The sequence below is a fragment of the Alligator sinensis genome, unplaced genomic scaffold (genome assembly GCF_000455745.1).
Source record: "Alligator sinensis unplaced genomic scaffold, ASM45574v1 scaffold974_2, whole genome shotgun sequence".
NCBI lineage: Eukaryota > Metazoa > Chordata > Crocodylia > Alligatoridae > Alligator > Alligator sinensis.
Window position 1 is genome coordinate 720738 of NW_005842369.1, and position 23053 is coordinate 743790.

The 23053-nt window shown below is 43.2% G+C and overlaps 1 protein-coding gene across 1 annotated transcript in view; it reads right to left on the reverse strand.

The window, feature by feature from the left end:
* Positions 1-864: 864 nt before the first annotated feature.
* Positions 865-23053, reverse strand: part of SNX31 (sorting nexin 31) — a 46664-nt gene continuing 24475 nt past the window's right edge. Inside the window, exons 5-14 of the mRNA XM_025210730.1 lie at positions 16198-16308; positions 14965-15055; positions 12867-12954; positions 10202-10271; positions 9109-9201; positions 8598-8801; positions 8016-8123; positions 6340-6414; positions 5183-5236; positions 865-1243 (exon numbers count right to left, since the gene is read on the reverse strand). Coding sequence (XP_025066515.1) covers positions 1154-1243; positions 5183-5236; positions 6340-6414; positions 8016-8123; positions 8598-8801; positions 9109-9201; positions 10202-10271; positions 12867-12954; positions 14965-15055; positions 16198-16308 — 984 coding nt within the window. The 3' untranslated portion in view covers positions 865-1153. The remainder of the gene's footprint in view (positions 1244-5182; positions 5237-6339; positions 6415-8015; positions 8124-8597; positions 8802-9108; positions 9202-10201; positions 10272-12866; positions 12955-14964; positions 15056-16197; positions 16309-23053) is intronic.

Consider the following 23053-nt stretch of genomic DNA (forward strand, 5'->3'; position numbering starts at 1 on the left):
CGGACCCCCGCCCTCTTTCCTGCCTATGCAGGGGGTCAGACTCGATGATCTATTGAGGTCCCTTCCGACCCTAGCATCTGTGAATCTATGAAACTTTGGTTGCTGATTCAATTAGGAGGCGATTCGGCCCAATTTGGCGGCCAAATCTCTGAATCCAAATCAGATCAGGAGATCCATTAATCTCTCCAAATCGAATCAGAAGCCTCCGATTTGATTCGGAGAGATTTGATGATTTGGACATAGACACAGCTTTATATGTTTTTTCTACATACCTCAAGGTACCAGGCGGCTTGTGAACGCTTGAGATGGTAGGACAGAAAGACTGTCCCACAGGAACGCAGGGGGTGGTCTCCAGCACACGCAGCAGCAGACCCAGAAGTGGACCAGAAGCACTTCCGGTCCACTTCAAGTCCTCTGCAGAGTATGCGGGGGACCCCTCTTTGCCCCCTGGCTCCGCAACTGGCGCCTCCTGGGTCTGGGGTGGGTAGCTAGGGTCCCCCCCCATGGCCGATCACCAAGCCAGAGGGGGGGTGTGGTGGGGGAGGGGGTCCTCCTGTGGGATGCTCCATCCACCCTACCATCTCAGCGTTCAGGAGCTGCGCCTGGTACCTCGAAGCTTTTAGAAAAACTATATAAAGGTATGTCTATGGCTGAATCGCTGATTCTCCAAATCAGAATCGAATCTTCAGATTCGGCTGAACCGAATCGGGACAGTGATCCGAATCAACAAATTGAATCACTGTCCCCCAAATCGGGCCGAATCTGAATCAAATAAGGCCTGCTTCACACACCCCTAATATTTAACACAACACGTGTAAGAGCCATTAAAAAAGTTTTAATGAAAAGTAAACGTAATGAAAATCTTCTGTACTCTTTTCTACTTAAGGCTTTTCCTTTTAAAAAGTGAATGTATACAAGAAATGTATCATGTTTCTTAAACTTTTCTATTCCAAGTTGGTCTTCACATTTGTAGCATGTTTTCACTCTAGGGAGTGGTAAACAGGAGCTTTAAAAACTGCTACTGTTAGGTGTGCCATAAATATCAAGGGACAAGAAAGGATATTGTATATTCATGAATTTAGGACCTTTTAATGCAATTCAAAAGTCACATCACATTTTTGTAGGCATCTCAAAGTACAACATACAGAATTTATCACAAATCCTCTTCTCTTATTTTCTCAAAAACGCGGTCCTCTTCATTTGGCCTAACAAATGTCCTTTTTCTTGGTATAAAACCAGAAATCTGAAGAGAAACAGGTACAGTTAGATAGGACTTACATATTACTTATTATACTTTCAGCCAAGGAAGTTGACAGAACTAAGATAATGATCAATGTTACTAACTAAAGGGAAAAAAAGTGAGAGATGCAGTTCTGTTTTACTGTTGTAATAGCTGGCATTTCTAGATCAGTATTTTGGAGTGGACAGAGCTTATGTATAGGGGATTCATCCCAGTGATTACTACTTGCTTACAATAATGTTTATTTCAGTGCATTAAAGGTAGTATAAATTGGGACATGCAGATCTGCATTTTACTAGTGTTTCTGTTCCTGAGAAACTACAGCCCAGCCCAAACATTCACATATTCATGCTAATATGACCAAGCAGACCCACAGTCTACTCATGTGTGCTCATAAAGGATTATTGAGTATAAAAGTTAGGCATGTGCAAAAATGTTTATATAAATGGGGTCTACATCAATAATTTATCCCTACACACTGCAAATATGTTTCATCTTCTGCCTTCAGAACGCCAATATTGTTCCAGGCTTTGATATAGGACACCAGCATAGGCGGAGGGAGAAAATATTAAGGGGTGGGTGGGAAAGAGAGGGCTTAGGATAATTGTGCACACACATACTGCCCAGCAGGTAAGTCTGTGGAGGGGAACAGGTTGGGGAACAGACTGAGGCCCCCACAGTGAGGGAGTGGGGCAGGGGCAAATGGGGCCCCAGGGCAGGTCATGGGACAGTCAGAGCCTGGGCGGCTCAGCCAGGGGGCTCCTGCCACTGTGCACACCACAGGGGAGGCATGGGGGGCACATACCCCCCAGATTTGTGTGCCGAGCAGAGGAAGGCTGCTGCTGCAGGCTGGGGCTCTGTGCCCCGCTACCACTACCCCAGGAGCTATGTGATGCCATGTCTGCAGTGCATCCACTGCCCGCCCAGCAGCAGCAGGCACATAGCATTGCGCATAGCTCCCATGGCAAAGGCAGCGGGGCACAGAGCCCCAGCTTGCAGTGGCAGCCTGCCTCTGCCCCACACACAAAATCTGGGAAGGCATGTGCTCCTTGTGCCTCTCCCGGGGTGCGTGCAGCGGCGGGAGCCCCCCCGTGTCCCTGGATGAGCCACCCAGGTTACCACAACCCACCCCAGCCCTGGGGCCTCATTCACCCCAGGCCCAGCCTCTGCCCCACTCTCTTCCTCACTGTGGGAGCCTTGATCAGCACCCATACCTCTTCCCCTTCACAGACTTGCCTGCTGTGGTGGGTAGCACTCCACACATTGCAGAGCTGTGATCCTGGCTGTGTGCAGTCTGTGGCTGCATGTCTGTATCTGTGCACACCCTTCCACCTGCCTGGAGCCCATGCCCAGGCTGCCCTGCACACTGCTACCACTGCCCCGTGGTTGGGGGTGGGGGTGGACTAAGCCCTGTTAGCCCTAGTCTTCCGCTGCCTATGGACACCAGACTTATTCCAACAAATGACAGACTCTGCCCCAAGCTTTCCTACCAAGCAGTCACCTGACTGCTGTAAAGCTGTAAGTGTCTACTAGTGCGACATGCCATTTGTAACTTACTGTCTATATCTGGGAAATGTAGAGAACGTCTTGCATATCTTCCAAACAGCTAATATCTTGACTCGTACATTAAACTGTTTAATACTATAAAAAAGTATTTTATAAATATTATGGCAGCCCTGTTACAATCTTCTCCGACAGCAATTATCTGTACAAAGTTTTGTTTATAATACTAGGTAACACTAGTTACTTCAGCTCCCATGTTCAGAAACTCTTAAAGGATTCAGTCATTCTAAGTTTGGTAGATGTTTGAATACTCCATAGACTGTGCATATGGATTTTTGTTTTAATCACCTGCTTGGTAATAAAATTCTTGTTTCTAGCCAGTGTTCCCTCTAAATTGTGTGGCATGCACGACTGCGCAGGCGCTCCTGGCAGCATGGTATGAGCATACCTGCGCAGCCGCACAAGCCACACAGCTTAGAGGGAATGCGGCTTCCAACTCAGCAGACTGTTCTTGATCTTCCTAATAACTAACTTTTGCATCTGTACTGGATAATCTACACAGAGGTTATTTATGGGCTATCCTGCTAGCACTACAAGGGCAGCACAAGAAATCAAGATCAGATTTCTGATTAGGCAGGAACCACCTGGTTTAGCACTCTAAAAATCCCTCCTGGGCTAGAAGACTAGAAAGGCCTTTGAAGACTATGATGGGAGAAAATAAAGAGACGGTCTAAGTAACTCTGCTCCCCCTGCATGAAAATTTACAGGCCAATCTTTATCCTTAGTTTCTAAAACATCTTAAACGGCAGTATAAAGACTTGAAAAACAGCATAGAACAGGGATGCCTCAAGCAGCTTAGTTTTTAACTCTCCCATGTGTTTTGATATGTTCAACTAAATAAGATTAAAGATTTCAGAGGATTCATTGCCCATTTGATAGCTTAACAGTGCATATCACAGATGGGCTGTGTAACCATCAAAATCCTGCAGATTGTTAAAACTAACTGACAGAGCTAATACTCTGTAGTCTGGTAATCCTAAAATCAAATGCAAAAATGATCAAGGAGGACCTAACCCATTATTGGTTTTAATAAGTCATGAAGAGGATTTTATAGGCTATACATAAAGTTGCTAGTATTCCTTGCAAATATTCAATAAAAGGGCTAATACTCAAGAGAAACATCAGCTCAAACAAGCACTTTGATCTATATTAAGTGAACAGTTTACTTTTAGAGGTCACTAAACATTAAATTCACTGCAGTACAAACAACCCTCCAGATCACAAGAGCCTTTAAAGCCAAATTTAAATACTCTGTAGAGGGGCTCTCTGTACTGGGGTGAATGTCATCCTAAAAATGCCAGCAGTGAAGTTATATGAAACATATGTTTGAATTTAAAGAGATGCCCTGAACAGGTATGGTCACACATTGCCGAGCAAGAGTAGTAACATCTGTGACAGCTAAATGTGTGCCCAGAGGAGACTAACCAGGCAAGTCCTTGGGTCCCTAATTCAATCCTTACTAAAGCTACATGAACCTTACTAAAGCTACATATCAAGAATGACTTAGCTTGTACATGAAAAAGGGAACTAAAAGTACAGGATATCTGTACACCAATGTGCATTTTTATATTGCAGTTGCCATATTGGACTCAGTGCCACGGTCCATTTAGAGTAGCATCCTGCCTAGAATTGTGGCCAGGACCAGGTACTTCAGAGGACAGAACATAAGTCTACAAAAAATAATTTAATAATTTGGTCAAGGAGAAAATTTCCTCCTACCTTCTGGCTGGGGAGAAGACCATGTGGCCTATTTAAATTTTGCCTGAATCCTGGTACGGTCTTATCTTGATTTCTTTCACCAATGTATCCCAAAGGGTCAGCTCTGTTGCCTTCCAATTTATGTATTTGGTTATTGTTCAGCTAACATTTTAACTGAACATATCTAATTCAGTGGATGTTCCAAGTATTAACCATGAGCATGGGTTGGAGCAATTGCTACCTGCAATTAGTGTTGTGTTATTGGTCACTCAGTGTGTTCTTCCTACTCTCTCACTGGATAACTGCCACGAAGGAGATTACAAGACTACTGCACAACACTTCCAGAGCAAATCCTTGTGCAAGTACATAATCTACACAAACACTTGCAAGTGGCTATGTGCACCTGCACACATACATGGAACATTTTTACTTTCTGCAATCAAGATTTCACTCAAACACTTCGGCAAAAATCAAAGAGTAGCAGATCGTCACTAAGCCCATTAATACAAGTTAGCATTTTTAGTCTAAGACGCTTCAAATTTTCTTCCAGCCTTCATCCAATTCTAATCCTTTTTCCATGGAAGCCTGCCTAGGTGAGGAACCCCATTATTTGGTGCAAACAATGTTAATAAGAAAATCTGCTTGTAATTATAATTTCAGTTACTTAATTGTTTCACTTACCTGGTTCTGTTGGATGCTAGAATTCTTGCTTTTACTGGTTTCAGGCATCTCAATCTGCTGAAGAGAGTAATGAGATTAGCATATAACAACAAGCCTAGAGAAAGCAAGTACAAAGACACACCACACTCTACACAGACAAACCAAACTGGTGCCAGGACCAGATTCCAACGAAGCCAGTGGAAGCCGCACATTAATAGTCCTGTTCATAGTCACTCTAGCTATCCAGCAGTAGCAACAGAAGCTGAATATTAGACACCACTACATTTAAAACTTTAAAATTTACCTATCTTACAAATAACTCAGAAATCTAAAGATTAAAAAAAAATAGTTTCAAAATTCAAATCAAAATCACCTATTTTTGGTAGTTCATTGTTTAAAACTGTGAAAACAGAAGTCATTTGTTGCCTTCTTGTTCATTTTATGAGCAAAGTGTCACATGCACTTTTTTCGCCCCATTCAAAGAAAAAGACTTTGACAAAACAGCAGTCTCAGTCTCTTTGGATATAGGAATGTTAACAAAGGCATTATTAACATTAAGCATTGGGATACTGACCACTGGTGCAGAAATGCCTGGAAGTGCTACAGATTTAAATTTAAAGCTTCTTATGTAAAAGCAACGAGGAACCTTCTGGTAACAAGTTTTAATTTTAATATGTATTAAAATTCCCTATATGAAGAGGCAGATTGCTTCCAATTTTTTTAAAGGATGTTTCTTAGATTAATCTTAGATCACAGTAAAAACTGTGAACAACTCCATTAGGGAAAATGAAGATTCAGGCAAGAGTACAGTTGTCAAGATGGATACATGAAAAACAGTGATGGTACCAGCATGCTTTCCTATGTGTGAAAAATAAAATCTAAACAGGAAATGAAAGAGACCAATTTTAAACATTCTTCTGGCAAGAGGTCATCTTTAAAACAGCATTTTTTGTGACATTTCCACCCTCGTTATCAATTAATTCTGTGACAATATATAAAATGTTGAAAGCCACAAAAGCTGCTATACTAGGACTCTCTCTAACTCAGCTGAAACGAGGTTGGCAGCAGTGGAAGCTCTGTTTCCTTAAAAGGTCCCCCAGTATAGCTGAAACCACATGTGATTCGCAGCCAGGCTGACGCATGCAGGCTCCAACAGTTGCACTGACAGCCTGACTCACCAGTTCTTGCTCTTTGGTCGTCTTCATCAGCTGTTCTGATATCATTTTTTTAAAGCAGCTGCTTAGCAGAAATGCCTTATAATGGATAAACAGAATGGATTTTAGCTTCTCTTATTAAAAAAGTTTCCTCAACTTTCCTGCCCTCCCAGTCTGTAACCCAGTTCTTAGTCTTGGAATTTGGTTAGATTTTACTCCACATTTAAAATATGTGCAGTCAAACCTACTTGCTGTTTTTATCATTGGTCCTGTAAAGTAAGCTATTATTTTATAACTGCCTACTGTGCACAGCTGTGAGGCAGTTCAAATGCACTTCAGGCTAGTTTAGACTATTGAAATGTGGCATTATCTGCATCAGTACAAGTACCTATTCCCACTTCTAATGTGTCCTAGTGTCATAAGTGTTGAGAATCTAGAATTTCAAGAACAGAAAATGGAAGTGGCAGGAATTTTATTCCCCTGAAAAGTCAGATCCCATGTGCTGTCATTCGCATGCATCGCTACAATCTCTGGGAGCCAGCACTACTACCATTACACCTTACATAGTTAGTGCCCACGTGGACTGAGGCACCAACATGTTAGCTTGCACAGTTCGACTGGGGCCTGATGCAAAGTCAAAGTTACTGGGAACTTAATAGGTTTCTGGATCAAGCTCTTGGCCCTTCCAGATGCCAGCAGCTTTCGAAGCTATATATTCTTCTTTTTATTTTTAAGGGGTAAGATTCCTCACTCACTGGAGCAAATCAAGTGCTTAATTTAATAGGTTCTAACACAGGAATTTCAGTTGTCGGTTCTCTCATGCCAGCGACCCAGTAGAAAAGCTGCCTCTGCTGAACGCTGGTTATTTGGAGAGGGGTCATGTTCTCGTAAAATGTAGAGCAGCAACAAATAAATATGCTGCTACATAATTGTGGAGATTATAAAGAGTCACACTAGAATGCAGAAGTAATGAATTAAAAAATATGAATTTTGATTTCACTTGGAAAGTTCTCACTGCTACTAAGTGGGGGTTGAAGAAGGCAAGAGAAGAGAAGGAAGGAGAAATGGTTTATTTGAAGAATGAACCTCTTCTTCCTTTTGTTTTTAAAAGTGCCAGAACCAAGACACCCAGAATCAAAAACACCTACAGAATCTACATAATTTAATATTTCTACTAAGCATCATAACTATATATTTGCCATGTCTCTTCTGAGATTTTTAAAAGAGCTGCCAGAAATTAGATGGGAGGGATGGGACACCAATGGGGATATGCTTACAATATGCCTACATAGATTGAGTGCCACTATGAAACTTGTTTTATTTATTTAACCTGGATTTGGGCAAGAGGCTTATGTGCTCCACATGCCATTTGGAAGATGGGCTCTTTAACCCGTCGGGAATGCTTAAAAGCCTGTGTTTGTAGACAGTCACTAGGCTAGTAAATAATAAAAAAGTCAGCATTGCCTCATACCATGTTAACTACAAGACATTTCTCACACCATGAAGGAAACACCCTGCCCCCTGCACTGCGAGGTATTTGAGCTCTCATATAACACTGTTCCCAGACTAAGCTGGTATAGACAGCAGCTGCATCCAGCCACAGAAGCTGTACATGGTTATTTTAAAGAGTAGAAGTCAGGCCCATTGCCTAGCAGCTTACCTTTCTTTGCTGGCCAACTTTTTACTGCCTCAAAACTAACCTGTTTTGTGTAAAAGACTATCCATTTCCATGTGTCTGAATCATTGTACTCAAACCTGAGCTCCAGGGTCTCACCAGTCCCTTCATCATTTGCATCTGTAACAGCACCCTGAAAAGCAAGGGAAACAGAAGAAACAGCTACAAAGTGGCATTAACTCAGATTTAAGGCTGGACTCTTTCACTTTATGCCACTTGGCTGAAGATATTCCAAAGTGGCTAGAGTTCTGTATTGGAACAGTGCCCCTTTATGCATGTGGGGAATCTCCACCAGTATAAAGTTGGCTAACGTGGCCCCTGCTGCCTCCTACACTGCTCTCCTTACAGTCTGGCACATGGGAAGACAGCTGGAGTGCAAAGGGTTGCATCCAGGGAAGGGAAGAGACCTTGTCAGAACGATGCATCTCCATGCCCAATTTGCCACAGGCATCAAAATCAATAAAGGATTTTATGTTAAGAACTAGGGAACTACAAGCAGCTCCCAACACCATTAAGCCTTCCTTCAGGGGAAAGAAAGGGCAGGAGAAGAAAATTAAAATCTATTTAAACTGAGCATAGAAAGGTGTGAAGCCAGCAAGATACTTACTAGAAAGGTGACCTGCCAGCACCTCACTCTGTTGATCTTGAAGCTGATTACTTTGGTCTGATTAGTAGGCAGTTTTACGCAGCAGTAAATCTCATTATTCCCCACATGGACATCGGCAGAACAGCCTACTTCTGGATAATCACAGGTGCAAGGATCAAGCTTTATGTATCCATAGTGCTGCACTTCACTAACGAGCTCTAAAAACTGCATCAGAAAGACAGAATTAGGAAGTCCTACAAGATTGATGTGAAGACAGGTGTGATCTAGTGACATGAGCAATGGGCTAAAAATGAAGGACTGAAGGTTTTTAGTCTCAGCTCTACCAACTAATTTTTGCCTATGATCAGATAGTACTTTCCTGTCTGCAAGTCACTGGGAATATAAATATGTAACCTCAAGATTCAATTTAAGAAGTTATTTCTCAGAGAATTGGAAATCACACGCATGTCAAGGGTCTTCATCCTGCAGTATGTTCTCAATGTGTTTATCTTAATTTAACAAAACACTTTACCTTAATTTTGTTTGCTGTTTTTTGTAGCAACTCAAGTTTCTGCATCTGTTCATCTGTGGGTTTAACCCAGTTCCTCTCAATTTCCTGTACTGCCTTAAATGAAGTTCAGAAAATTAGTAAACTTTAGCAAGTTTCTCCTTTTTGTCCCATTAGCAGAATAAAAATCCCAGAATCTTTTAAAACAGTCTTATATTTCCAGACTTCTTGTTATCTCTGGCAGATATCCTAGAGTTGTTCTCAGCTTGCTTATGCAAAGCTTTGATTTAAGGCATTCAAAGTATTACAACATAGTATCATAGAAAATTAGGGCTGGAAAGGATAATCAGCAAGTCACTAGTCCAATCTCCCTGCTCAAGGAAAGATTTATTTCTGCCTAGCCATCCTAGACAATTCTTTGTCTAAACTGTTCTTAGAAACTTTGGGAACAAAGCCTCACATACAACTACCAAGCATTATGACCAAAACTTCAAGAACACCCTTTAGTTTGTCTACAAAGTCTGCTAGTCTAGAGATTGCATGGGGCTGCTCCCATACTCAATTTGAAGCTATTTACTATCTCTCTACTGAAAATTCCAAGTTACTATAGGAGATTTTCCTCCATCTTCTGAGAGCTAAAAGGAAATCTTACAGATTTTTATTCGATCATCCAGAAAAATTAATCTCTGGAAAAAGACCAACACAAGGAGATATTTTAATCCTTAAAAAGACAGAGGATTTTGTTTTTAAATTATGGAAGTAGTTTAGAACAAAACTGCAGTCTCAACCTTAACACCACCATCATAGCACCATCTACAGATTGTCATGAGGAGAATGTGGAAGGGTACTCAAGTCACCACCTTCATGTAAAGAATTATTATACCAAGAAGAAACAGGTAGATTACGCAGCAGGTTTACTATGCAATACAGAGAACATGCTCTTCAACAGTGCTCTCTTTTTATTATTTTAAGAAAGAAAAAAATGTGGCAAGATTGAATAGAAAGAAACTCTACTTTTTCCTGCTTAGGATCATTTAAGCAAAAGTCATTTAAAATACATTTCTTATATTAAGATGGGGAAATAGCTTTTAGAAATACCAGGGATTTCATTTTTTACCTGCATATAGAGTAAGTTCACAGAGGCTCTACAGTCCAGCAGCATTTTATCAAGGGATGGATCCATATACCTGCAAAAATGCAAATAAGTTACACAACTAAACACTGCTCTCAGAATTCAGGATTTTTATTCTGCTTAAATATTCAGTTGAATGCACAGCACAAAAAACACTAGGTTATAAAACAGATGTTGGCAACATTTTTGGCTAGAGTGCCAAAAACACCCCAATCCTGACCCATGGCTCGACTTGGCATGCCAGAGGCAGGCGGTGGGAGAGTTGCAAGGGGCCCAATCCTTGGTGCTGGCGGTGGCTGCAAGTTGCCTCCAGATAGATGGCAGGGAAGGGGCCCAGGTTGCGCTGCCCTGGCCCCTTTCCCACCCTGAGGTGCACTTGTAGTTGCTGCCAGCACGGAGCCAGTGCCAGGGCTCTGGAGCCCAGTTCAGCTGTTTGCAGCCTGCCTGCTACAGCTGCCCGGAGCCTGGGCTTGCAGACAGGAGCCTGTAAACAGCTGCACTGGCTCCAGAGCCCTAGCTGGGCTCCGTGGTGGTGGCAGGTGCACATGTGCCTCCAGGTGGATGGTGGGAGAGGGGCCTGGGGTAGTGCAACCCTGGCCCCTCCCCTGCCATTTGCCTGGAGGCATGTATGCAGCTGTTGCCACCATGGAACCTGGCCAAGGGCTCTGGAGACTGGTGCAGCTGTTTGCAGCCTTCTGGCTGTAGCTAGCCCAGGCCAGCTGTAGCATGCCAAGCAAAATGGTCTTGTGTGCCATGCTCTGATACATGTGCCATCGGTTGCTGACCCTTGTTACAGAATGTCCCACCACATTAGCTAAAGAAAAGTGTCACATTCAAGGGTGTATGGAAAAATTGCAGCCAATAAAGTCAACTATTCTAATTGGCTTATCTGCTTTTATTACAGTAGTACTGAAAACTATGATTAATTTAGAACTGAAGCATTAAAAATATGAATAAAAAACACAAGGGTTTCTCCTGGCTTTCCCTCATTCATCCAAAACAAACTCCACGCTTGTCTGCACAAAGAAATTTGCCAGTAGAACTGTAGCCTACCTACTTCTAAGTCAGTGCTGCAACTGCAGTATAGTATAGGTATACCTGAGCCAGCTTTAAACTGGCTAGGTTGCTACCATTTGCAATCTAGCCACAGCAGCATGGAGAACAGCTCAACTGCAAAACTCACTGAGCTACCTGATGTCATGCCTGAGCTAAATCATTTAAAAGCTTATAGCTACACTATAAGGCACATCTACTTTGCAATATATATGTCTATTTGGACACAGCACTGCATGTTTTTCCATTTAGCCTGCGTCTTTTCTTAAGTGGTATGAACTTATTTGGAATAAAGGTCTTGTGGTACTAGAACATGTATGATCACACAAAAGTTATATTGGCATAAGCATAGCAGTACAACCATGCTGATAGAACTAGGCCACTACTTTCCCCCATACAGAATACTTTTATGAACTAGACAACAGAGAATGGCCTGTATATGCCAAGCTTTAGCCCAATGACTTGTTAGTTACCAATTGTGAAATGCACCTGAACACAGGTTTTTAATGCAACTGAGTGACAGATACTTTAAGCATAGCTGCAGTGTTAGAATTCTGGTATTTTGTGCAGTAACATGCAGCAATACAATCTTTGGAAAAATACACCCTAAAGGCTAGGTACAGACATTTAAAAAGCCTGATGCGGAATCAATCTAAGTTACACAGTTTTCTATAAGGGGCATAAGTTTAGACTGGTAGTGAACAAAACACACATTCGCCCTTTGGTGTGGGGACAAATCTTAGACCAGATTCCACCATTTTTAAACCAATCTGTGTGCACCAAATTTCTGTTCTGTTATGGGTACAGACTGGTTTCCAATCACTTTTACTGGTAAAAGTGTAATGTCTGTACCTAAGTGATTTCTTCATACACAAACTGCAACTTTCAACTTAGAATCCCGCATCCCACTTGTTCTCTCATCTCAGAAGACAGCCATTTAAGTATTTTAAACTATAGTTTTATTTTCCCACTACATTTGGCAGCATTTGTAAACTAGAGCAAGATTACCCAAAAGAAAAAGAAAATAGGCCTCCTTTACTAGAAGCTTTGGCCAAAGATATTAAAATACAGACCACCCCAATCTTGAATTTTACATAGATTACTGAATAACTGGCTCATTGCAGCAAGGGACATTCCATGATTACCACAATGAGTGGACTTAAAAAGTATGCGGGGCCATTGAAGCTGGTCAGTTCCCATATTATACCAAGGAACTCAAAGACAAATCAGGACAGTCAGGCTGAATACACAGAATCTAAGCTGCTGTGAGGATTTACTTCTCTAGTACATTTATATTTGGTGGTGTAAGAGTGATGCTGTAGCCATGTTGGTCCATAAATTATGCGAGACAAGGATTTCTTAGGGTGATATTTTCTATTGGATCAACTGTAGTTGGGATAATGTTAGACGAGTGTTTGAATGCAAGACATTTCAAATCCTGCAACATGAGGAAGAATGTTATTGCGTTCAAACGCTTGTCTAACTTTATCCCAAATACACAGTTGGCCCAATACAAGATATCACCCTAAGAAATCCTTGTGTCTCACAATTATATTTGTAATACATGTTGCTAATCTATCTTCAGCTTCCTACTCACCACTTCCTGATCCCAAGCTTACAGTGCGACTGTTTCATGCTCTGAAGACTCACATAGGGAAGTTCAAATTCTGCCACTTTTTTCACAACTGAAGGGGGAGTGGGGCAGGAGGAAAGAAAAGAAATATTACTGAATCCTCCCTTGAAAAGAAAACAGATATTCTAGTATTTCATTAACACTCAGTCATGGTCATGAATAATAGCATTCATTGTGTAGATGGAAAAGGACTTCACAAAAATAAGGTATGAGAAAGATAAAGCAACAACTATGTTGTTTAGATTTCCCCATTAATCTAATCTTAAGGAGCTTCAAATTACAGTGCTCCTCATTTTGCTTTATGCATCTCTGAATTAGTTAATCTTAATCTGCCCTGCCTTCTGCCTGACTTCAGACTAACATAGCTAACCACTTCTTTCTGTCAAATCCCATGAAAGAAAGGAAGAGGAGGTTAATTATTATAGATTTCAAACAAGTTTGAGCAGACAGGACATCTGCAGATACAGCTCCAATGCAGATCTTTGTGATTTTGTTACATGAGCAAGGTTGGCACAAAACGATTCATTGCTTGAAAAAAAAACCCAACAAAACAAAACAGAATGCTCTCAGGAAGGTGCAAGTACAAGTCTCATATTCAATGGGGATTAATTTAATAAGGAAGTCTTCCATAAAATGGAGGGTCTCACCCTGCATCTCTTCAGTTAAGACCCCAGTTTAGCAAGGCACTTAAACACCTGCCTAACTTTAAGCAGGCAAGTGCTCAGATTCCTAGCTCTGGGTTTGTGTTGATTTAACATGTATGGCCTTACAAACAGTTCTGTATGTGCACCCGGAGAATGCAGTGCTCATTTATAAAGGTAAATAAATGAAATATGCAGAAAAAACACTCCCATATGCCACTTATTTTTATGCTGTAGCACAATGAATATGTAATATCATACATGGCTATAGTAAAGCGCTATGTAAGTTTATATAAGAGGTGCTAGAGCAAGAGATGCTTATTGCATAGGAGAACCCAGGGACCTCACATGCTCAGCATCACATTCTTCTTCTCTCATCCCTGAAAGCATGAACTATTTCAGACATTAAGTGATAAAAACATAGGCACATATAGTGAGGCTTGGCAGCATTGCCTGCCACACTGAGGAAGTCACCTACACACTACATCAAGCACAGCCCTTGTGCCCAGTAATTTGGCACCATTTGCAATATGCATTTTTTTTTTGCTAGAAACCTATACACCACTTTTTCAATGATGAGCCTTAAAGCACTTCCAGAAGTGCAGGAACTGGGGAGGAGAGGGGTTAAATGACTTGGCAAAGATCAAATACAGGATCAGTAACAGAGCCAGGAGTCTAGTCTTGGTGCGAAATCCTGGTCCCACTGATCTCTGTGGAGAAGCTACTGTTGATTTAATGGAAGTCAGAATTTTACCCTCATTCTCCTATATCCTGACCCTGGCTTACATCCACTAAATTACCACTGGCCAACCGAGGAAAGAATATATGCACGAGAAGCATATAAAAGACTAAAAAGGCAAGATACAACTTTGCAGATAATCATATTCTAGTTTAGGGCACATTTGGGTTCATCACTGTCAGGAACTCTGTAAATTTCATCAGCTAAGAAATGGAAACTTAAGGTATAAACTAGAACCAGTTAAAGTTTTGCCTTTGTATGTAAAAGCTTTGAGTTTGATAAACAGCTTTTATTTCAGAGTATAGTAATTGGTAGAGAAACCTAAAATGAAAACATCTAGCTAAGTGCTCAACAAAAACAACACAAGTCACCAAGTTGCTACATGCCTTGTAACTTAAAAGGAATAAAAACATCCTTAAATGAAAAGTTCACTATGCTTAGAGCAAACCTCACCCACCTAGTACCATGCTTTGTTTGCTTCCCTCTCTCCCTCCCTTGGTGACTGGGTCATGCATAAAAATTGCTAAAAATCGCCTGTTCCAACCTTGAGTTAACAAAGCAGATGCGTCTGTTAGGTCAAGCAGGAGAACTTCATGCTTTTCAATCCAGAGGTCCCAGCTTCAATTCCCTCTGCAATGACACACCTGCAGGTGCACTGCATTGTACCTTGAGCATAGCTTACCAGAGAGAGTTCCACTGTTGTGATCTTCAATAAAAAATAAACTAAAATATCCTATCAGTTCTTTTGACAGTCCCATCTTGTATGAGGCAACCTTTAAAAACAAACAAACAAACAAACAAACCAGTACCTATCCATCAGAACATGAATGGAGTAAAACCATTCTGCAACTTACTTTTTATTTTACACTGCTCTCCTTTCTAGAATAATAATTATTTGAAAAAAAATGAATGCTCCAACATGGAAGTGGTTAAAATTTATCATGGTATTTGCAGTATTATTAGGATTGTCAATTCATGTCCCAGTGAGAACTACAAGGCATACATACACACTTGGGTATTTCACTTGTTTGCATGGCTGCTTACTGGTACAGACTAAACCCTGGGGGAAAACCAAAACACAAACACACACATCTGCCCTTGTTGAGCTGATACAGTCCCACCACATCATATCTACAAAGTCTGCAACTAGTTGGTAATTTTGGTCTAGATATCAAGGACTTAACCTTCAGACACCTGTTTCAATGCATTTAGCCTAGCCTTCAGAGCAGTATTTAGCTGCTATGAGGCACAAAACCAAACTAGTAATTGTTTATTATTTGTACTGCAACAGCAGCTATACGTGCTAGCACCATGGTATTAGGTACTGTGAAAACAGCCTATGAAAAGCTTATGATCTGACTCTAAACACCAGGTGGATACAAGCCAGACAGAGGGAGCAGAGAGGACTGGTGAGAAGTGGTCAGCATGATAAGCTGTAGTCACAGTGCAGCAGTTGTCTTGAACTATGTCTAAACTAAGGCTAGAGCATCTTTGCCCATGCAGGTGGGCACCAGGAAGTTTAAACAGATTTGGCCTATCATAACCATATCAAAACAAAGTTAAATCTATTTACCCAAGACAGTAGGACTGACTGGGCCAAAATGGCCAAACAGTTGCAGGGATATTGAGTGGCTGAAGTTTTTTGGGGGTGGAGGATGTGGCAGGGAGGAGTGCTGATGAATATAAACACTAGGGAAGACTTATATAAAAAGGTTAGATACATAAATTAGATAGTAGTCAGCTCATGGGTAAATCTTAACTGCAAAATTAGCAAGTTCTAAATTCTGTTCTTTGCAGGTATTCCCTCAGATTTTTTTTTTTTGGCTTATTTTCTACTAATATGCAAAGGAGATCATTCTTTTCTCTTCACAGCTCTTGCAGTTAGGAATGTGAGTAGGACCACACATAGAAATACCTCTAGTATTCTTTCAGCTGTGTCCGATGTCTTGATATCCAGCCTAATATTCCTTCCATCAGCCAGGTAAACATCTAGACAAGCTTTCTGTGGCTGGATCTTAAATGTATCCTGTTGAAGTGAAATATAAACAGGTTTACTGCTGCCCTGATATAGATACTGATGCTCTGCTTCCAAAGTAACTCCAGAGACACCAACTAGATCGTGGGAAGGAAACTGAAGCTGGGATGGGGAAGTAGCACACTGACTCTATTCCTACCTTGAATCTCAGAAGAGAGGCCCTATATACAAGAAGCAGAATTACCAGAGCAGTTATCCTTCCCCTGGGAAATTTCAGAGATGTAGTTTTACCACAGGTTCTCATGTATTTGCTATACATCTTATTACCAGGATGTTGTACCAGAACCAGAAAGGCTCTTTAAGCTTCTCCTGAGCTTACAGCACCTTTCTGCAGTTTGATGCTGACATTGATGAAGAAATCCAACATTGCCTCAAATGTGCAAGTGCAGCCTTTGGACTCCTGAAGAAGCAGGTGTTCAAAGATCGTGACCTCATATCCGAAACCAAGCTCATGGTTCTTATCAAGCAGCTGTGATCCTCACCTTGCTGTACAGAGCTGAGACATGGGCAACGTACAGGAGACATTTAAAGTTGTTGGAGAAGTACCATCAAGGCTGCTTGCAGAAGATGCTCCGAATCCAGCGGGAAGACAGACACACCAACACTAGCGTCCTCCTGCAAGCAAACACTAGGAGTACTGAGGCAATGATCATTTGACATCAACTTCATTGGACCGACCATGTCATCCGGATGCCTCACTCCAGACTCCCAAAGCAAGTTTTATTTTCTCAGCTCAGTCAAGGCATATGCTCAAGAAGAGGGCAAAGAAAGTGTGTCAGGAACAACTTCAAGGCCAACTTAAAAAAAATGCAACATCGATGTTAAGTCATGGGAGACTATTGCCCAGGACTGCCCCAAATGGAGGAAGAGTCTGCCTCAGGGATCTCAGTACTTTATAACCTCACAACATTAGGAGATGGAAAAGTGGGAGTGGCAGAAACTGTGTTGAGGCCCAAATCAAGAATCCAGCGTCACCCACCCCACAAGGAAACATATGTCCGAGCTGCAGTAGAGTCTGTTGATCCTGGATAGGCTTCATCAGCCATCTTTGGATGCACAGATAAGACCATCATGAAAGACAATCATCCTCGACTGCAAGGGATAGCTGAAGAGAGAATGTAGGGTTCAAGTGTCCTGGAGAAGAGCAGACAGAAGGTTTTGCAACACAGATGTTTCAGCCTTGAATCTGCCTGCTTTGTTTGAACTACTTTGCCACTGTGAATCCTTGGGGAAGAGGTTGACAAACTTGTACTTTGTATGCTTGTAATCGGATTTTTGTTGTTGTTGAAGATCATTGATTTAAATTATTCTGGTGAAGATGAGTTCAGCCCCAAAGAAATAAACAGTACTAATGTTGCTCACACTTATTCAAGGGTAAAGCTTTATACCATCATAGAAATATAGCCCAGGTCTTTCTGTAAAAGGAACAAACACCAGTGATGACCCCTGTGCCTATACCAGAGAGGTGGTTGGTATAAAGGAGGACTCATTAAACAAGGATGCAACTTGAAACTGGCTTGCACCGTTTAATATTTATTTTACAGACAGGAGCTGTTTAAGATGTTATTCATATTGAGCACAGCAACCACATCATGGGACCTTGTTACAAAACAGCTATGCCTAACTTTTCCCAGAGTGAACCAGTGCAAGAGCTAGTAAAGTCCCAAATGGGAGCATGCAGAGCTGTCCAGTGCTACTGACACCCCTAGACTAAACTGTATTTTAATTGCACTGAACTGGGTCCCAAGTAAAGGAGAGAGGTAAGTATATCTGTGAAAAATTGTATAATTTAATACCTCCACTACAGCAATTTAAATTTGGGAAAGTACATAAGCAGCCAGCACACTGAACTACAAAGAAGGGAAACATTTTTCTGGGTTTCATTCCTTCATTGAACCTGTTTAAAACCTGAGACCTGAGCTAGCCAAGAATAAGGTAAAATTCATGCTTTTGAAAGTTACCAGGTTTTGAAGGGTAACATATTAAATAAATTCAGTGCCTTTATCATTTCTCTTCTCTGAAGCTCATTTTTCATCTTGAAGTAATCCCAGCTCTTTGTGATAAAAATAGAGACTAGGAAAAGCTGGAATGGAACATGTCAAAAGAAGATAAAACAGAGTAATACAACTTCCTGAGGATGCCTTGGCATTGGGATGAATCTAGCAAGCAAGGCTGTCTTTGCCACTGAGTGAGACTACCCTGAGAGTTTGCAGGGAGAGCTGGAGAAGGTTTTGGTCCATAAAAGGCACAGAAAGTCATGCAAAAGCAAAACGAGAAGCTCCTTCAGACAGCCCAGGACAGAGATGAACTGCTAAAGTAACAAAGAGGAATGACCACTCACATCAGGGTTCCCTGCATAGAGTTACCATATTTGCAGTTCCAAAAAAGATGACACCTGTCGTGCCGGGGGGGCGGGGGGCAGCTGGTATGACTGTAGGGGGCAGCGATAAGCCGGTGCCCTGGCTCTGCTCATTCCATTGCCCCTCACTCCCAAGCTACAGCCCTCCCCACCCCCAAGCCCTGCTGCTGCCCCTCACTCCTGACCTGCGGGCTACTGGCCCTGCCAGTGCCCTTCACTCCCAACCTGCAGTACCTTGCCCCTCTGGGCCATGCTGATGCCCCTCACTCCCAATCTACAGCCCACCCCATCCCTGCCAGTGCCCATCATTCCCAACCCACAGCCCCCTGCTCCCTCCAGCATCTCCCAGCTGCCCCACCCCTGTGAGCAAGGGCACAGACCCCCGCCCTGTCAGATGGGCCACGCAGCTCCCTGCTGCCCCTGAAGGGCCCCCCAATCCCCTTCCCCTGCTGGAGGGGTAGGCTTCCCCCAGCGCTGGCATTGGGGCTACTCCCACCACCCTGCCAGGCTGCATGCCTAGGGTTACCATACGTCCAGGTTTTCCCAGTCACATCCTCTTTTTGGGTCCTCTCATCTCTGTCCAGGAGGTTTTTTAAAATACTCATCACATGTCCAGAATCTTGTTCTGCTCAGCACTGAAGTTTCCCCTGGAACTTTGTGGCTTGCCCTAACAAGATGCAGCTTGGGGTTGTGGGGAGCAGAGGGAGGGCAATTGGAGACAGAGGCATCATGTGCATGTCTGGCATGCAGCCAAGATGTAGTCAAGCAGGGTGGTGGGAGCAGCCCCAGCAGCTACATGCGGGTAAGTCTATGGTGGATGGGGGTGGGAAGGACAGGGCTTGGGGACTGTCGAGGGGAGTCTGTGTGTGTGGGGCAAGGGGCGTGTGGATGGGATGAATGTGTGTGTGGCGGGGAGGCGCATCTTGCCGGTGCTGGGTGCACAGGGGCAGGGGAAATGGGGGAAGGAGGTGGGGGCCCTTTGGGGGCAACACTGGGGCTGGTGCCTGTGCTCACAGGAGCAGGGCAGCAGGTCAGGAGTGAGGGGCATTGGCAGGGCTGGGGGCTCTTGGTCTGGAGTGAGGGGCTTTGGCAGGGCTGGGGGGAATGTGGCTTGGGAGTGAGGGGCACCAGAGGGGGCCAGTGACTGTGGGCCTGAAGCATGGGGTACAGGCAGTGCCAGGGGGGCTGAGAGTCGGGAGTGAGGGGTATCAGCAGGGATGGAGTGGGGGTGTGGGTTGGGAGTAAGAGGCACCACCATGGTTTGGGGAGCAGGATACTGTGGGTCAAGAGTGAAGGGCAGTAGCAGGGCTGAGGGGCTGTGGTTTAGGAGTGAGGCACAGGGGCAGAGGCGTATCACTACTCCACCCACAATCATATTTCTCTCCCCCGGTGTCTTTTTTTTTGGAAACTGGAAATATAATCCTATGCATGCTGGCCATGTGCATGTGCACCCTGCCTGCAATAGTCTTCCTCCTGTTCCTCCCCGCAGCCCCAAGCAGCTCTTTGCTAGGGCAAGCCAGGAAAAACTTCAAAGCCAAGTTGACCAAAATCCCGGACATTTGATCCTATTTAAAAAAAACAACACCTGGACAGAGATCGGAGAATCTAAAAAGAGGACGTGTCCAGTAAAACCAGGACATATGGTAACCGTATCCCTGCACAGCTAGAATCTGGTAACATATGAATCTCCTATATTTCGGTGAGCAATCTCAGCCCTTATTATAACCAGAACTGTGCATCTGCTTAATTTCACATAACATCTGCAGGGTTGTACAGCAAAAAGAAAAAAGCGTTAATCTAAAAATATAATTTAAGTTTCTAGCTCTCTACTAGAGAAAAAAAAAACATCTAAAACAGAGAAGAGAAGCTAACTCGGGCTGTGTTGTCTTGAAGTTTCTCTGTCAGCAGATTCTGAAACACCTGAAAGGCAAGATACCACCAGGGATGTTTAGCTGTCACCACTGGGGATCACAATTAACTGCTGCCATTATGAACCATTTCACTGTTGATTATGCAAGTGGGATCATTCAGTTAACATACACACCTGCTGATGGGTGCAATGGTAGATATTTCTGGTGCAACTAGTTGTTCTTGTAGGAAACTAAAAGCCTTATCTACATTAGAAAGCATATCAACTTGAACCAGCGGGGTCACAAATGTGCAAAGTACAGAGTAGAGCAATCATACTAGGCAACCCATCTTGGGCACGCACAGAGTAATGTCCAGTCACGTTTTACACTGCTCACGAATTGCACAACTCTCAGGAAAAGGGCCTGTACATGCATGAGGCTGTTTCTGCCCATACGTTATTTTGGTCTGCTTATCACAGTTCAGGCACAGGGAGCAGCATGCACTGCTACTACCTCATGCTATTACTGCCAATGACTTCAGCCTCTCCTGTGGAAGCTGCAGAATCATTAGGTTGAGTCTCACCTCAGTGGGGCAATGTTGCTTGAGAAGGTTTGTTGCTTCATGGGTTACTTAAGATTAAGGTTTCTATAAATCTTCCTTGGCAGTTTTTCTTCTTTTGCTTTGTAGCTGAATGCGTAATTTTTCCTTGCCATCACCTTCATTCTTCTATGTTGAATTTTATCTTTTTTTTAATTGTAGATCATCTCTCCAATTTGAGATCATTTTGAATTTTAATTCCATCCTCCAAAGTATTTGCAACCTGTCTCCATGCCCTCTCCCCAATCTTGTCATCTGCAAATTCCATCATTTGAATAATTAATGAAAATATTGACTAGAGCTAGGCCTGGAACAGATCCCTGAAGATGACAGTGAGACATCAATAATGGCTCAGTGATTTTGCAGCCAGTTTTGCACCCAAGTAATAGGGCAGGGGAGAGAGGGTATGAGAGAGAGAAAAACACTGATGAAGAAAACAAACCCTACTAAAGTAATTACATTAAATGACACTGGCTGAATATGACTGACTAGGGTGGTTTCCTTTCTTGCTGCCTTCAGTCCACACCCAACTGTCCCTACTGAAAGACAGGTAAGTGCCCTATTTCTAAATGCTGTTGTAACAGTCACCTTTTTCTTACCTTCAAGTTTGTTATAGCAACATTAACAATATTTACTACAACACAATGACTTTTTTCTCCTCCCTCTCTTCATATGCACTTTAAACTGTCAAGTGAAGAAAAGAGGATCACATCACACTGACTCAAAAAAAAATAAAAAACAAGAACTCAATGCATTTAGTATCTTAAATCTGCTTGTCATATGCATCCTTAGCTTGGCATACTATGGATAAAAACCTTATGTGAAAGCAAAAAGCAGTAGCATTTTTCTCCAAGGCAGCAAGAGAAGGCACGCACAAGTTATCCTTTACCCTCTTCTCCCCCCGGCCCCTCTGTTAGCCCTGGCCCTGAGCTGCCCCTCTGCAAGCCAGTGTGTTCCTGTAGGGGGAGCAGCTCTGGTTGCTAAGAAACCATTCCCCCCCCCAACCTGACCCGCCCCAGCCCTGAGCCAGGGGGTGCTACAGCCGAGAAGCCACTGCCTGGCAGAGCTTGTGCCTGGCCACCCCAAGGCTGTTTCCAGCCTCCCTGCTTGTGAGATGGGGAATTCAGGTAAGGGCCCCACTGGGCCGGGCCAGGGTCTCCTGCTGGGGAAAGGGGGTGGGAGTGCGGGAAGGTGCACACTATGGGGCCCAGCTGGGCTGGCTCTGCATGCTGCAGGAGCTGTGCGCTATGGAGCCAGGTGGGGCCGGCCCCACACCCTGCCATCATGTGCAGCCAGAGACTGGGGTGGAAGCTGCACACTACGGGGATGGGTGGGGCTAGACCTGCTCACTACCACCACGTGCCCTTCAGGGATTCACACACTCCAGGGACTCTGAGGACGTCCCCGCCCCACACCCCCTCTACCATACCAACACACAACCACACCCTCTGACATCCCTCACCATGTCCCCAAACACACCCACACCCTCCCACAGTCCCACCCTAACCACATGCCCCGCACTCTTCCACACCCCACAATATCCAAGATTAAGACTGTATTTTGAGCTATGATGCAGTCACCTCTAGATACACTATGCAAACACGTGTAAATCAGGACAAAAATATTTTTTAAAATAAAATTAAAATAAGTTATAGTAAATGTTTGATTTTTTTTTTTTAAGTGTACAATATATTTTTTTCCTGGTTTCAAAATGGTAACCCCCTGCCCCCAAAGGAGTATTTCTGGGGCAAGGGGAGGGACTTCTGGTCCCAAGATGGCATCCAGGGGGTGGGGTACCTGTCAAGGGGCAGGCTGCCTTTGTGGCTCCTGACAGCTTGCCAAAACTCATTAAGCAGCCCTCCAGCCAAAATAATTGCTCACCCCTGTACTAAAGGAATCAGGATTAATTTGTTTCTGTTATATGGGAAA